This window comes from Barbus barbus, assembly GCF_936440315.1.
Source record: "Barbus barbus genome assembly, chromosome: 8".
Lineage (NCBI taxonomy): Eukaryota > Metazoa > Chordata > Actinopteri > Cypriniformes > Cyprinidae > Barbus > Barbus barbus.
Window position 1 is genome coordinate 5486870 of NC_136736.1, and position 15798 is coordinate 5502667.

Consider the following 15798-nt stretch of genomic DNA (forward strand, 5'->3'; position numbering starts at 1 on the left):
TGGTTTGGTCTGTCTTCTATGTGGGGAGAAGTCAGTCTAACACTAGAAGTCCCAGAGAGCAGCCATTTGGCTTTTCTACCTATAAAACCCGCAGGACAGCCGATGGGCTGGAAGGCTTTAGGCTAATATCCTTAATCAGCTGTGAACAGTTGCTTTTGTTATGTAAACAATGTGGGGCCATGCTGAGCCACTTCAAGGAAACTTGTGTTTCACTTTGCCATCTTAGGGAGAAATCAACACACATGTTTTTTTTCCCTTTGTTGCTGAGATTTATTGATAAAAACAGTACAAAATAAAATAAAAAAGAAACCAACCATTTGTACACATATTTACAAATAATATTAAAAAGTGAGTGAGTACACGCCGCACTTTGTGGTGTTGTAAAGGGTGACAGTGTTTGGCTTCCTTTTGGTGGTATTATCAGTCTGAATCACGCTGTGCATGCTGCTAAGAATGTAGACGGTCTTCTTCCGTTTGGGTGCAAACGCCGTCAGCTTTTAGCAGCCCTCCCTGCCCCCTTATCTTGAATTGTGTAATATAACACACACACGCGTATATGTAGCTATATATGTACGTGTATGTGTATATATTCCCATTCATATTTATATTTTTTAGCACACCAGGGTGACTAAGAGTATGAAATTGTCCAGCCATGACTTCCTGTTCCACAGGATTATAAATATGAGGAACACAAAGGCCAAATTCCCTTAATCATCCACCACAAGGAGTAAAACCTAAGAATATAATTCTGATGTGCAGAATAAGAAATTAGTTAAAGCATTGAAAAATTCTTTCCAATCAACTAAAGATGTTAAAAAATCTGCCTGGAAGAGGACACAGCTGTAAAATTGTAAAGATTAGTTGAGTCTTTGGGTCAGAAACCTAAAAACAATATTTAAACATCCCCTACATCACCTACATGTTCGGGAGGGTTTCAAGGAAAATTCTCCTCACTCATCCAAAAACAAACTCCAACAAATTCAGTTGTCAGACACGATTGGAACTTCAAATGGCACTGGCTTCTATGGTCAGAAGAAACTGAAAAAAGAGCTTTTTTGGCAGCAAACCCACCAGATGAGTTTAGTACAAACACGGATTAAAATATTACCACGGTTAAATATAGTGAAGTGAAGTGAAGTGACATTCAGCCAAGTATGGTGACCCATACTCGGAATTCGTGCTCTGCATTTAACCCATCCAACGTGCACACACACAGCAGTGAACACACACACACCGTGAACATACACCCGGAGCAGTGGGCAGCCATTTTATGCTGCAGCGCCCGGGGAGCAGTTGGGGGTTCGGTGCCTTGCTCAAGGGCACCTCAGTCGTGGTATTGAGGGTGGAGAGAGCGCTGGACATTCACTCCCCCCACCTACAATCCCTGCCGGCCGGAGACTCGAACCCGCAACCTTCGGATTACAAGTCCGACTCTCTAACCATTAGGCCACGACTTCCAGGTGCATCTCAATAAATTAGAATGTTGTGAAAAAGTTCATTTTTTCTTGTAAGTTATTTCAAAAAGTTAAACTTTCATATGTTTTAGATTCATTGCATGTAAAGTAAAACATTTCAAAAGTTTTTTTTTGTTGTTTTTTTGTTTGATTATAGCTTACAGCTGATGAAAGTCAAAATATTAGAATATTTACATTTGAGTTTCAAATAATGACCATCCCTACAGTATACATTCTGGGTATCTCTTCGCTGAAACAACAATAATGGAGAAGACTGCTGACTTGGCAATGCCAATGTGAGACATGGTCAATCAAGTTCTCTGCTTTTAGCAGCCCTCCCTCCCCCACACATACAAACAAGCCACCAGCAACCATTCACACACACACCCCCAACCCCCCTGCAGATTGCTCAGGTAATGACCACATTTACACATGAATTGATGCTAATGATAGCCAAAAGACTAGCCAGTTAGCATCCACTTGGCTAAAGGAGGGTTACAAATTTCTGGGACTTCTAGGAAGCTCGTGGATTCAATCGTGGAACACGTGACAAACATCTGTTTGACCATCAGTCTTGATTATTTGCCCCAAATTTGACGGTCTCCTTCCTGAATTGGAATTATCAATAAGTGTTCTTTTGTCTCAAGGTTGTAAGCTGTTCTGTGAAAAAGTTGGTTAGTTTGCTTGCTTCAGACTAGTGGAGCCAGAATCTAATTTATGACATTGTCCTGTTTCCTTGGGGCCTCTCTGAATTCCAGCTCCTCAGGTTTCAATGTTCTGATGCATCTTAAATTTGTCTGATTCAGTCTCTGATATTCTACACCACCATAGCCTGTAAACTCAACAACAACAACAATAATAATAATAATAATAATATAATTCCAGAGTAATTAAGATGTGAAAAAATGTCTTTAACATTTAAAATTAAAATGGCCTTTCTGTTCTGTGTTTCTTTTTCAAACCTGCGTCATGACATTTGCTGCTGTATCAATACAGAAGCATCCATTTCGATACACATATCAGCAAGGAGGACAGCCCTATTAAAAGCCGTGTTCCATATGCCCCTTTTATACTTTGAGCACCTGCCCCTCCAAAGGTCTCTGCACGGCCCTGGTCATAACATTCATATTTTAAATGCAACTTAAGTGTGCACATACATTTTGAAGCCCTTGTAGTCAATAGATAGGTAGTTAAATAATAGTAAATCTTTTTCAAAGCACATAAAATATCTGAATGTGCTCTTCAGTTTGAAAATGGATGCAACGTTAATGTGCTTTGATTTGATTCATAGCATATCAACAATCTTTATATGCACTAAAACATAAGCTACATTTATGCTTTCAGAAACTTAACAAGATCAGCAGAATTAGAGGCTATTTCATGTCTAGCCGTGCATTCAAGATAATCCCAAACGTTTTTTCCTATAGTCTTTGAGTTGGTATTCCTGGGAGAAAATCTGTAAAACTGTTCATCTGCAAACTGCAATGCTTGGGATTTGGAGCTCCAAACTGGCTTTCTGTAACCAGTCTCCTGCAATCTATGCCAGGAATGTGAGGAGGAAAAGCTCTGGAAACTGCCGCTCAGAGCAGATGGAAGTGACAGCATTACACTGTGCATTTCTTCAAAGGTAAAGCAACTGGATTTGGGGACAGATGGTGGGAGGCCAAACCAACCTCAAGTCTCCAAAATAAAGAATTAAGTCATTAGTAAATAATAAAAATTATTTGTGAATTTTACTGTTTAGTTTTTTGGTAAATGTCGACACTTCTTTCCACATCATGACTTATTAGAATGACAAATTAAAATAAAATGTTGTGATTTCTAATGGTGATTCCAGACGTTTTTGATAGGGATGACCTATGAGGAGCACCCTACCCGTTCCATCCTCCAGCATCTGTCATTGTTTGCTTAATAAACCAAAGTTCCAGCTGTATATCAGTGGATATCAGCAGCATATCAGAAGCAGGGAAACAAAAAGCTATTGATTGAGTAGATCGCATGCCTGGGAGCCACGCTCACTGATTTCTGTTGTCGCTTTCTACCACTAATGACAGCCGCAGTGACCACTCGGTAAAAGCAACAATTTTCAACACCCGATCTTCACTCATATAACACATAACAAAATGAAAACCCCATATTTAACCCTAATTATGTTATTATTTACTCACCCATGTTGTTCTAAACCTCGTGGAACACAAAACAAGATATTTTTAAAAATGTTGTTTTGTCAAGCATTATAATAAAGACAGTGGTATTTAACACTGTTTTGGACTCCACTGACAGTTTATATACTCGACACTGCTTCCTGCTCTGATTTAAACGCTGGAGATTAGATATGGTTTTATTAATGCTCCCACCTTTGACTAAATCAAAGGTTAAAATTTGGGGGTGGCCAATCAAATTTTAGGCACCTATCTATCTGAACATCCCATTGGTGAGTTTCCTCATTCTTATTATTAAATACATTTGGCATTTGCTGTAAGGTATAACACTTACGGTTGTGTGAGTAGCATATTCTTAGACTCAGACTCAAATGAAGCAGAAATTATAGAGGCGTCCATTTGTATCCTATTTTAATGAAGTGACTAAACACCACCTCAGGATTGGATCTGAAGAGAACAGTAATGAATCCATTACATGGGTGGAAAAAACAACAACGACAAAAAAAAAAAAAACACTTTACACGGTGCTACGAGAACTAGTGCCTTTTCATGTCTAAATGCACTTCAAGCTCTTCTTGCACAAAATAGATAATAAGTCCATAAACAGTGTTTTCTATGGAAATACTTTCTTGCTACATGATGCATAATTGTTATATTCCAAAGAGTCAGTGTGAGGGCTCACAATTAAATTTAACACCGGCAAAAAATGTAAATCCAATCAAAAAACACCACATTAGAAAAAAAAAAAAACACCTTTGGGCTTTTGCAAAATTTGTGAATGCATTGCATGCTGTATGTTGTAATACTGATAAATATAATTTATCACTATTTTCATCAAATCAGTCAAAATGTATGCCTATTCACTGTACGTGACCATAATTTGAAACCATCAACTGCAAATTCCGATAAGCACTTCATAACTTACATCCATATTATTACAGATGTTATCCAGATGTTTTCCTTCCCATTGATCAAAAAAGTAACTACCTACTTGTAAAGTAGAACTAATCTAAATAGTCCATTTAAATTTCCAAGTCTTTCCATCCTTCTTCAGTTTGTCTTTTACCAACTGTCCTCATGTAAACAAACCTATCCTTTTAACACTATATTAAACGTAATTTTAAAATGAGTGAAAGCTGTTTCATTGGAGCCACAGCAATTGCAAAATATGGGCAGTCGTGGCCTAATGGATAGAGAGTTGGACTTGTAACCTGAAGGTCGTGGGTTCGAGCAGGGATTGAAGGTGGGGGGGAGTGAATAACCAACACTCTCTCCACCCTCAATACCACGACTGAGGTGAGACCCTTGAGCAAGGCACCGACCCCCCAACTGCTCCCTGGGCGCCGCAGCATTGGCTGCCCACTGCTCCAGGTGTATGTTCACTACTGTGTGTACACTTGGATGGGTTAAATGCAGAGAACAAATTCCAAGTATGGGTCGCCACACACCACTTCCCTTTCCCTTAAAAAACAAAAATCTAGATAACACTAAGGATATTTTGAAAGGGAAAAATTCTGACCACTTAAAAAATGGAAATGTTACAGGAACATTTGTATTATCCCTGGCTCATTAGAGAACGCTCAGGGAGTTTTCTACTGAAACAAAACACAGATGGCTTTAGAAATTGATGTGCTTACAAACAAACGGGCCATGAACATTGTGGGTTTTTTATTAAAAAAATTTAAAAACTGTGTATGTATCTATAATGCTGAGAACGATGATGCATAAAAACATACAACAATCAGTAAAACCAATTTCACATGTGATATTTCCACAAACGTTTAGCCATTTTATCCTTCCTGTGTAAGATTGTAAATTGCATACATTTCTATGCTAGTGTTGATTGGTTTATACAGGTTAGTGCTAGTTTTGCCGGTCTATAGCTGGCAGACAAATTAAGAGGAAAAGCTTCCAAAATACAACATAAACCCAAAGTTATAGTGCCTCGTTGATCTTAAATTCCTTTGATTTTATCAAAAGTGAGAAACAAATCAGGATTTGTAAATCCAGAAACTGAAATGAAAATGGTCTTATGCGTGCAACAAATGAAGGGAATGTTTACAAACCTTTTGCAGCTCAAAAACTAGAATTACATTAATTTAACATTGTTTATGAAACTGCGGAGACAAATAGGCAATTGAAATATGCATTAATACAATTATATGTGCAAATTAGCAGTATTTTAAATACTTTGTGAAAAATACATGAAAATAATTCATTTATAGAAACTTACATTTAGGATCATTATACGCACATCTTTATAAATGAGGTCCCTGCTGTTTTTCTTCAAAATAATCAAAATCTTTATTAAAAGTCACTTTTTTAATTACTTTCGCATTTTGGATCACTCAAAAGTGTGTAGAAACTAATGAGTTTTTGGGCTTGCGCTGAAAACCGCCATGTCAGCTGACACAACTCTTATCTACCCCAACTGACACTCACAAGCAAATAAAAGTTCCAAATAAAACGTATGATGATGAGAACAAAATGGAATTGAGAATGTGACTTTGCATTTATAATGCTAACCATAAAAGAAGACAGACTGACATGAGCTTGATACATACTAGCAACACTGACATTTAACTACCTCCAATCTAATATTAAATGGCAAATATACATGCATACATAAACTTCTTAATGATAGCCTTCCCTATCGTTCCGTCAAAGCACCTTGTGTTCTTACTTTCATTGAATACATGTTTGATAAGGTAGACGGTTTGAATAAACTCAATTAGCATGAGCTGCTAGCCACTAATGATCACAGGGACATGCAGTGGATTGGCGCATTATTACGAGCGGAAAGGGAACATAAAGTTCACTCACCGCTAATCAAGTGTCTTGATGCATTGAGTTGAAGCGCCATGACAATTAGTATAATTTGTCACAGTGCTGTTAGATTGCTCTACATGGGTAGTAAGCTGTGTGGAAAGGCACTAGGAGTACTTGTTCATTCTGAGTTCAAATCTGCCCTATTTATATTTGTGTTTATTGTGTTTTTACAATTGTGGTTGTGGGCAGTTGGAGATAAAAAGGTGCTGAAAGGGTTTTTTAAAAAGCTAAAATGAATCCCTGGTGATTTGAAAAGGGCATATACTGTCAAGTGATGCTTAGCAAGCTGAAAACCAAATATTATTGTCCTGACAATTTTTTTTTAACTGATTCACATAATATCCTGACTGCATTTCCCCTTCTCTCTCTCTGACTGGTTTACATGCTATATGCCTCAAACAAAATAGAATATCTTTCAATGATCTAAAGCCACCCTAGTAAAAAAGTCACATATATTTAAATACATTTAAACTATACAAGTCTAGTTCAAATCTATTAACATATTTACTGACATTTCATTCGAGACATTTCATAATTAAACTTTATTTGGAGGACTACTTGTGCACAATGCACATTTATGAATATTAAGCCTAAAATGTTTTTTTTATGTCACTATTAATGAGGATTGTATGATCTTCAAATAATATCAGTCTTTAAATGCAAGATATTTAAAGTGTACCTGAAGTATACTTGCAATAGTTCCACTTTAGCACAATCAAATATCTTTTAGTTCATCGTTAGTTGGACTTCAGCACTACTTCTCCACAAAATGAGTTGTTCCAATTTTAGACCTAAAGTATGCCAGTTTGATATACAAAAAGTACAATTCTAGGGTATTTTTATTAAGTACATAATCATGTATTTATAGCATACTTATCATGAAATAAATGTATTTCAAATGAATTTTAGTAAATGTATTTTTCCCTAGGGTACGAACCTGGCAAAATTAAAGTTAGATTAGTTCTTTCTTAAGCCTTTGTGATGTAAATCAATGATTTACAAAGCTGTGGACTACGACTCCCAAAAGTTGTATTGCAGTTGAGAGTTTTCTATTTTCGCACGTTCTTTCTAGTTTTGTGTGCAACATGCATCAGATGGTCAGTAAATGGTCTGTGAATACTATGTGGCTGTGCCATCTGAGGCCGAGACCGAAACTGGGTGCAGACTGTGCATTTTTTTTCTGTTGCTTGTCAGATTGTATGAAGTGACCCCAGTAAGTTTTTGGGTAAAAGCCATAACAGATGGGGACATAAACTGACATTTAAGTCAGACTGGATTTTACACTTTTTGTGCTAAGAGTTTGGCCATGATTTGTCAACACTGACTGTGCTTTTTAAGCCACCAATCTTTGTCCATACTAAAATACTGATTTGCGTGCAATGATTAAAAATGCTATTTTATGAAAGATACAAATTTAATGTAGAATTTACCATCAAAGATAAAAGTTTAAAGGTTTGTCAATGGTGACCTACCAAGGGACTGCAGATGAAAATTAGCTATATAAGCATTAAATGGAAACATTTGTGTTGCTTTAATAGATGTGTTTGGCACAATGCAATCTGTAGTGAGCTCTGCCAGTCTCTCTCTGTCATTGTTTCTGTCCTGCTCATAACACTGCATTCTCTCGCTGTCTCTTACTGCTCTTTGCCGCCGATCCCTCTGCAAGCATCAGGTCTGAATGAATAGAGTGTTGTCCTTCCTTCAATCTGTCAGTCATGCAAACACACTCACATATACAGATACACAAAGAACACTAGCCCTAGGAGGATACTTTTTTAAAATTCTGAAATAAGAGCTCTGAGGTCAAAGTCTGTATAATTCAAGAGGAGAGACTGTCTGCTCTTCAAACTTGGAACCAAAAAACACGACTACACACACACAGTATATAAAATGGGAGTTAGTTATGCTATCCCCGACAACATCATAAAAATGTGCTACTGTAGCTTTAAATTTGCCTAGGCACTAGATTTAGTAATCTGCTAGGTTGAGACATACATTACAACGGTTAATCAGAACAAAATTAGGTTCCACCAGCACTCAACCGACACAGCTGAGGCTTCCTGTGCAATGAGTTGATCAGTTTTACATTTTTTGTCAGTTCACTCCAAGGGCAAGTGTCAGTAAAATGAAGCATGGCACATGGTATCGTGTTTTGGGGTAAATGATCCATGTAATAGCTGAGAGGGATAAAAGAGTCTGTTCTGAAAGCCAGGTTTAGGGCTGCTTTATACACCCTCAGGTATCCATACATATAAGAGTACTTAATGCACACAGATATGCAATATCTGACACAACCAAATGATCTCTAGAAACGATAGTCACATACTTTAGTTTAAAGATGAATTATTCAGTAAGCTATTTCTAACAGGTTTTCAGCAGCAGCAGAATTGAGACTGATCCACTGGTCTGACAGTGGAGAGCTTGTTGTGAACTCGTTTGTTTTTAATACCTATATTTATATCCACGTCACCTGTTAAAGTAAGCAATGATTTTGGCTTTCTAAGCATCTTCCTCTGGGGAAGTTGAGGCCTAAGGAATTGGGAATGACATGTTGCTAAAAATACCAACCCACCCACAAACAGTTTGATCTGAATGGCCTTTGAAGACAAGCTACACAGGAGACAAAGTTTGAGACCGTAAAAACCTTAAAGATGATCCATAGATTCTAAGGTGATGAACTTACAAATGTAATAATTCTTATTGAATTAATAAATTAAATTCAACTGTGCGCTCACAGGTGTGTGGCACTTTCCACAAATTGCTTCCTCATACTTTTTAGCACTGTTAGTTTCAGAATTATGTTAGATAAACTAAAAAATTAAATAAATAAATAGAAAGTTAACATCACATAAATTATACATGTGCTTAATTATTTTTCACCAAGGCTTTAAATCTAAATTATTACTACAATTTTGAAAAAGTGTTTCTATTTTAATGTATTCTAAAATGTAATTTATTCTTGTGATGGCAAATTTGAATTTATACATTATATTATACATACTCCGTAATATAATGTATAAATTCAACTTTGCCATCACAGGAATAAATGATATTATGTAGATTAATATGTAGATGTCACAACACGTAGGAGCAGGGAACAAGGAGGCGAGGAACTTCTTCAAACACTGACTTTATTATCCAAATGCTGGAGACACGGGACGACAATCCCAGAATGACAATAGAGACCGGACACAGTGGCAGGGAAGCAGAGAACTAAACACTGGGGAAAACTAGATAATTAATGACACACGGCTGGGGAATAATAACCCAATGAACCTAAACGGGGACAGGAAACTAACCAAGTATGGGCACGAGAGGAGGAGAAACACAAGACACAGGACTGACAGTAGATCATTAATGTAATCTATTAATGTATATTAAAATAATTTTGGCAAACTATGCAATTTAATTTGTTTATTTTTAAAACAAAATTATTATTTATTGTATAATGATAATAATAATATTAATAAGCAATAACAATAATAAACAAACCAGGTTTTTAAAATGTATTTAGACCCAAAATTTAGTAAGAGAGTTAAAAATCAAAAACTTTCTTAAAGCACATTTTAAACTAATTTTTTAATCCTTTTGAAAAGTTTTGAATCCTACTCGTGGAAAGTACCGTGCATATCTTCTTTTTTTCTTTAATAACTTTTAAAAAAGTCCATCTGATCGCTAATTGAAAATCCACTTTATAAAGTAGTTTTTATTCACCGCTGACTGATTATGGCCTATCAGTCGCACTCAATCACAGTGTTCAAAATGACCCACAGGACTAAGGCTGGTGAAAAGAGATAAAACAAAAGCTCAAATCCCTCTCTGTCCCCTGAAAGCTCCAGCTGTTGTGGGGTAGACCTTATCCGAACTGCCAATTAACCAGCAGCACTCGGAAATTTGTGCACGCAGAGCCCTGAAACTCTCAACACTTTTGACAGAGTGTATCAGAAGCCTTATGTGAGAAATGCTGGAACACAAAAACAGCTCCTCCACTTGTCTCTCACTTTTCCTCTATTTGATGGCTGATGTTGGAACATGACTTTGCCATCAGTTTCTCTTGACTGCAGTCAGCCTGCAAAAGAGTCTTTGAAAGTTTTCTGTGACAATGTACACTCAAAAAAATGAAACACGGCATTTGTTGGTCCAAAGAATGTAATTATGTTTAATTTAATTAATTCAATTTCGTTTGTGCATTAAAATTAAAAGAGTTGTGTTGAGAGAATTAAAAGAAGTAATTCTTCAAATTTACACAGCTCAGTTAATTAAAATGAATGCAACAGAGTTGTGTTGCTTCTGCAGTACCGCATATCGGTCAGTAGGTGGAGTAAAATCTGCACATGCGCAGTTGGAAAATACCACAAGAAGGAACGAAGCACATAACGATCACTCTTCAGCTCATTTAGATCGGCGCCATTTTATGAGAATCAAACACGGAGAATTACACTTCAAAACGTCAACGTGTTTTCCTCTATGTGAACAGACAGGTGAGATTTTCACTTTTTATGCATTTATATTGAGACTATGACAACATTTGAATCATTACTCACTTGTAATACTGTGTTGTGTATAGTATTGTCACGAAGTTGCCATATGCCTCGTGTTTTCTTTCACATTATAGTTAGATACATTTTTGTTTTATGCATTTATGTGAAATTTTATACTTGTTGAACTTTTATATACATTACATCACCCAAAATAAATGTAAATGACATTAAATTGCTAGTAAGGAATGGTTACTCCATTTTAATCAATTGTTTTGTGCTTGTACAGCAGTTATCCCCTTCTAATGTCAGTTTTAATAATTAATAATAATAATTAATAATCTTAAAAGGTGGTGTTGTTGGCACATTGTTATTTAATATCTCGCATAACACATTTTAACTTAAGTTTAGTAGTTTGCAGCTGTTCATATTTTGTTATTATTCTTTGGTGACTCCCATTCTTTTTCTCCCTTACAGAGTTTTGAAACTTGAAGGCCTGTAGAGTCCTGTATGTGGCTGTGCAGAGATTGTGGATCGTCTCAGGCCTCCAGATCATAGCTTTTAAAGCACTTCAGGTTGGTACATGGACATTATGGCCGTAAACACAAATATCCATGTGCATATTCTAACTGTCCATGCACTTTTAAAACCTGGAATGCACTGCGGTCCCACTTATCCAGATCACATGGCAGTGAGCAGCTACCTCAAAATTCTAGTTAAACTACACTGATAAATTGTCATGTTTGTGCTGTTACTGACATTCCTTCAGTAAATGATTATTTTCTCCATATAAATAATCACTTGCGCAGTCATGAGACAGTTAGTTGTATGTTTAAGGGCTGCTCATTTAAAACAAACGTGTATGGTACATTCAAATCACACAAGAGCCGAAAGCATTATCAGTTTTCAGTAACAGATTTTAAAGAAGGAATCGTGAAAACACAAGAGGTTAGTGAAACATCTAATGACCCTACTTCAAATGAAGAAACTGAAACATCTTTGTTAGAAGACGATTCCTCTTCTACTGATACAGAAGAGATTTCAGAGAACCTGCCAAAGTTGGTAGAGCTTAAATTTGCTTCCTTGCTGTTAAAACTGGAAAATCACTACCATGTTCCAGGCTCAGCTGTAGATGAGTTGTGTGGGGACTTGCATTATTTGCTGAGTGATGCTTCTCTCTCTTTGTCTCACAGAATCATGCTCTGAGCTAAACATCAATTCCCATAAGCGAAAAGGATCCATTGGAAGTCCTAACCAAGTGAAGAAACCGAGAAAAGCTGAGGTAAATTACTGTCCAGATTACCCAATGGGTGAAACAAAAGAAACTCTTGAAAATCAAAGGATTACACTACTATCGGAGGTGACTAAAAGAAACAACGAGCAGGTTATCAAGGGGCTGATGGACAGAACATTTGCTCTACGGAGGCACGAGGTGGTAGAACACTCCCCTTTCATTGCTGAATTCAAGAACAGATGGCCAGCACTCTTTACTGAGCGAGAGGTATGTCTTTAATGTCATGTCAGCTGATTAATTGCTTGGATGTTATTATAATTCTAAACTATGATTTGAAGTACTTTAGATGTAATTCAGGTTTGTTCATTTATAGTAAATGTATATTATCTGTGAGTGCTGGTAAAGGAAGTGTATAATGATGTCCTGTCAAAAGTTGATCAGCGCCCTGATTTGTCTCTCTCTCTCTTTTGTTTTGTTTGAAAATTGTACCAGGTATCTGCGGAATTCAGCAGGATTACAACAATTCCCTTGGTGTCCAAATTCATGGGTCAGCTTGATCATTTCTCCTCTCAGCTCCTCAAAAATTTCAAAAAGAAAGGAGTAGCTGCACAGAAGATCACAGACATCCTCTCAGTTTTGGAACAGGTATGTTCTATAAATTCATCATCAATTCTCCTAATTCATGATAGGCCAAACTAATATTTTATCCAAATATAAATATTTTGTTATTTTTAACTCATCATTCAATCTTTTTTTATACTAAAATTATGGATTAAAAGTTAAAGGTGAATTTTCATTCCTGAAGCTCCAAATATCATGATTTTTTTCCTTTTGAAGCATCACTTTCTGCCTCTGTTATACATTAATAGTTATTTTTGCAACTACAATTAGAACAGCTCAGATGTTCAAGATAATTGTGTATCCCATGCAGTGCTTCTGATTTGGGACCACTTGACGTTCGTAAAATAAAGCAGTGGGATAATTTGTGTAGTGCTACTTATATTTAAGATGTACAGCAAAAAGTACTAATTCTCATTTCATTTTGATTAGAGCATCACCATTGAAAAAAAGCGTGAATGCATCCTGAAAGCCTTAGTGGTCTACCTAAATGAAGATCCTTCAAACCTAGTGAAGGAGTACATGGTAAGCTATTTACAGTTGTTTTTTTTTTTTTTTTTTTTTTTTTTTTTTTTTTAAAGAAACTTTTCATATTTTTCTCTAAAACCAGTTCCTATTTTTACCTATTTTTATTGGTAATTGTTTTATTTTGTACTTAATATTTGTACTTGTCTTTTTAGGACACTGAACATGATGAAGCCCAAATTTTGATGAGCAAAACCACTCTCGGAGTCTATGCCATCAAACATGAAGGGGCAGATGTTGCAGACCCATACGAAGATGTTGGTGTCATCATCGAAGGCATCCAAGTACTTGAAAACTTGGACAATGTAGCTAATGCTTGTTCCATGATGGTTGGTCTAATCTATGCATTAAACTTGGCTTACCCCCAGGATCTGAGATATACTTTTGAAATGTTTCAAAAGATTTTCATGGAACTCGATGCCACCAAGCTGTCAAACAAAGTCCAGGTCTTAAAAAATAAACTCCTTTCATAGGCACTGTAACTTGAAACGAGGGTTAAGAGGCAGGACCTGTTTTGTCCATAATGTTGCACTGGCTGTTGTAGCACCTTTTTTTCACTGCTAACCAGGTGATATCTTTAATAATATTTATTTCATCTTTACTTTTGATTTCAGATGTTAATCTTCAATTGATTAACTGCAATGTTGTTTACTGCTTTTTTTTTCCAAGTTTCAAGAAGGTATAGTTTACTAAAGAAGACTATTTTTTCCCCAAGTATATTTTTGAAAATCATTTAATTTAAAGACAGTATTCTTGTATTTTACTTTTTATTGGTGATATTATTTTTGTTACATCTTGTAATGAGTAAAGATTTTTTTTTTTTGAAAAGTGAAGACAGTATTTAGATTTTGTAAACGTTCTTGTCTGAAAAAATGTAAAACATTGTAAAAAATATTATTTTGCTTTCAAATGTCAATCATCCTTTGAATAACAGGTGTTTTTAGCTGATTTCTCAAGAAGGTGTACTTTATACCATTAAAGAAGGCTGATAATTTTTTCCAAGTATAAAAAGCATTTTTGTCAATCCTTTCGTTTAAAGGCTGCATGCTTTTATTTTACTTTATACTTTTATTAGTATTATAATAGTATTTTAAGACAGCATGTAGATTTTGAAAAACATTTTATTGTTGGAAAAACAATAGAAAGTGTTAATTGTAAAACATTGTAAAAATGTTATTTAATAAACAATGAATCTGAAACCTTATTCCTATCTCATTTTTAACATAACAATATTAATTTTAGAGTAATTGAACTTAATTAACTAAACAGATTAATACAAAATAACAAATGTTACATTGATTGAACTAAACAAAATTACATTAACTTTATGTAATTAACTTAAGTTCACTGAAATAAATATTCTTTATTAAAGGCAACTTAACTCAGTTACGTGGAACCTGTTGACATAAAAAAGTTAAGTAATGCCAATGTATCATTTTTTTGAGTGTAGGTGCCAGATTTTAAGGGCTGAGGTATAAGCTTGCATCTTAAGTGACGATTTGCAAGAGGAAAAAAGTTTGCTAATGGCGAATGTATGTGGATAACTTAAAACAATCCAGAAATAAATGATCCGACAGAGGAAAGTTTGAAAAGAACCACTTAAGTTGATTAAATACTCCTGTGCAATCTTTTCAGCGCTTCTTTTGGTGACAAGAAAACTGTAATTGGAACGCGTGAACATTGCAGTTCCCACTGGAGAATTTCCTTAGAGCAAAGTCACATTTAACAATAGTCTTTTATCAACACTGCTTTAGAATCAACAAATACAACTGCTAATAGGTTTTCATTTCAAGGGACGATGTCTCATGGAACCACTAGCTCTGTAACACACTAAATGACTTACTTTGGCGTTGTCAAATTCTCAGTTTGTTATTTAATGAAGGGTCTTGTCAGATGCGAACCAACAAAGCTCCAGCTCGGTTAAATATTTAGGTTCAGCCTATTTAAATGCCACCATTGATGCTGCTCCTCTAGCATTTGGACTTTAGGGAGACCAGGCTCTGAAAGTTTTGACGTTAATAGTCGACTATGATCTGACACTAGTTGAGGTCCAAAGAAGAAGAAAAGAAACTCTAGAGATTACTGAATGCTTTAAACCTGTTTTCAGCACATCCTGCAGCTCTGATTCACATTTTAATAAGAGAGAGGCTAGAAAGAGAGTTAAGGGGAAACGTTATCTTATGAGTTTTTTCCCCCCCTCTTTCATTATTACTATATTTTGTCCTCATGAAAACAGCCACTAGAAACTAATTGTCGGAAATAAGGTTGCATATACACAAGTGGGCAGAGAATATGCCCTCCGAACACAGAATCAAAGCTTCGGCACAAATTGAGCAGACACGGATGTTCAGCTGTGGGCACATTTAGTATACTTTGCTCAAGACTGGTGAAGAAATTAAAGTCTGAGAGAAAACCAGAATATCCCTGAATAGGGGGCAGGTCACTTAATAAAAAGGGCTGAAAAGTGCAAAAGATTTAGAGGACATAAAGTTCAGAAA

The 15798-nt window shown here is 35.8% G+C and overlaps 2 protein-coding genes across 2 annotated transcripts in view; one reads left to right on the plus strand and one right to left on the minus strand.

Annotated features, from left to right (window-relative positions):
- Positions 1-15798, minus strand: part of LOC306873764 (VPS10 domain-containing receptor SorCS3-like) — a gene marked incomplete at its 3' end in the record, with an annotated part of 216402 nt that overhangs the window by 160810 nt on the left and 39794 nt on the right. The gene's annotated exons all lie outside the window — the stretch shown is intronic.
- Positions 10797-14490, plus strand: LOC306873424 (uncharacterized protein). The gene is made up of 5 exons (XM_079422693.1): positions 10797-10926; positions 11401-12424; positions 12650-12802; positions 13208-13300; positions 13456-14490. The coding sequence occupies exons 2-5, from the start codon at positions 12092-12094 to the stop codon at positions 13771-13773; spliced, it is 897 nt and encodes a 298-aa protein (XP_079278819.1). The 5' UTR covers positions 10797-10926; positions 11401-12091; the 3' UTR covers positions 13774-14490.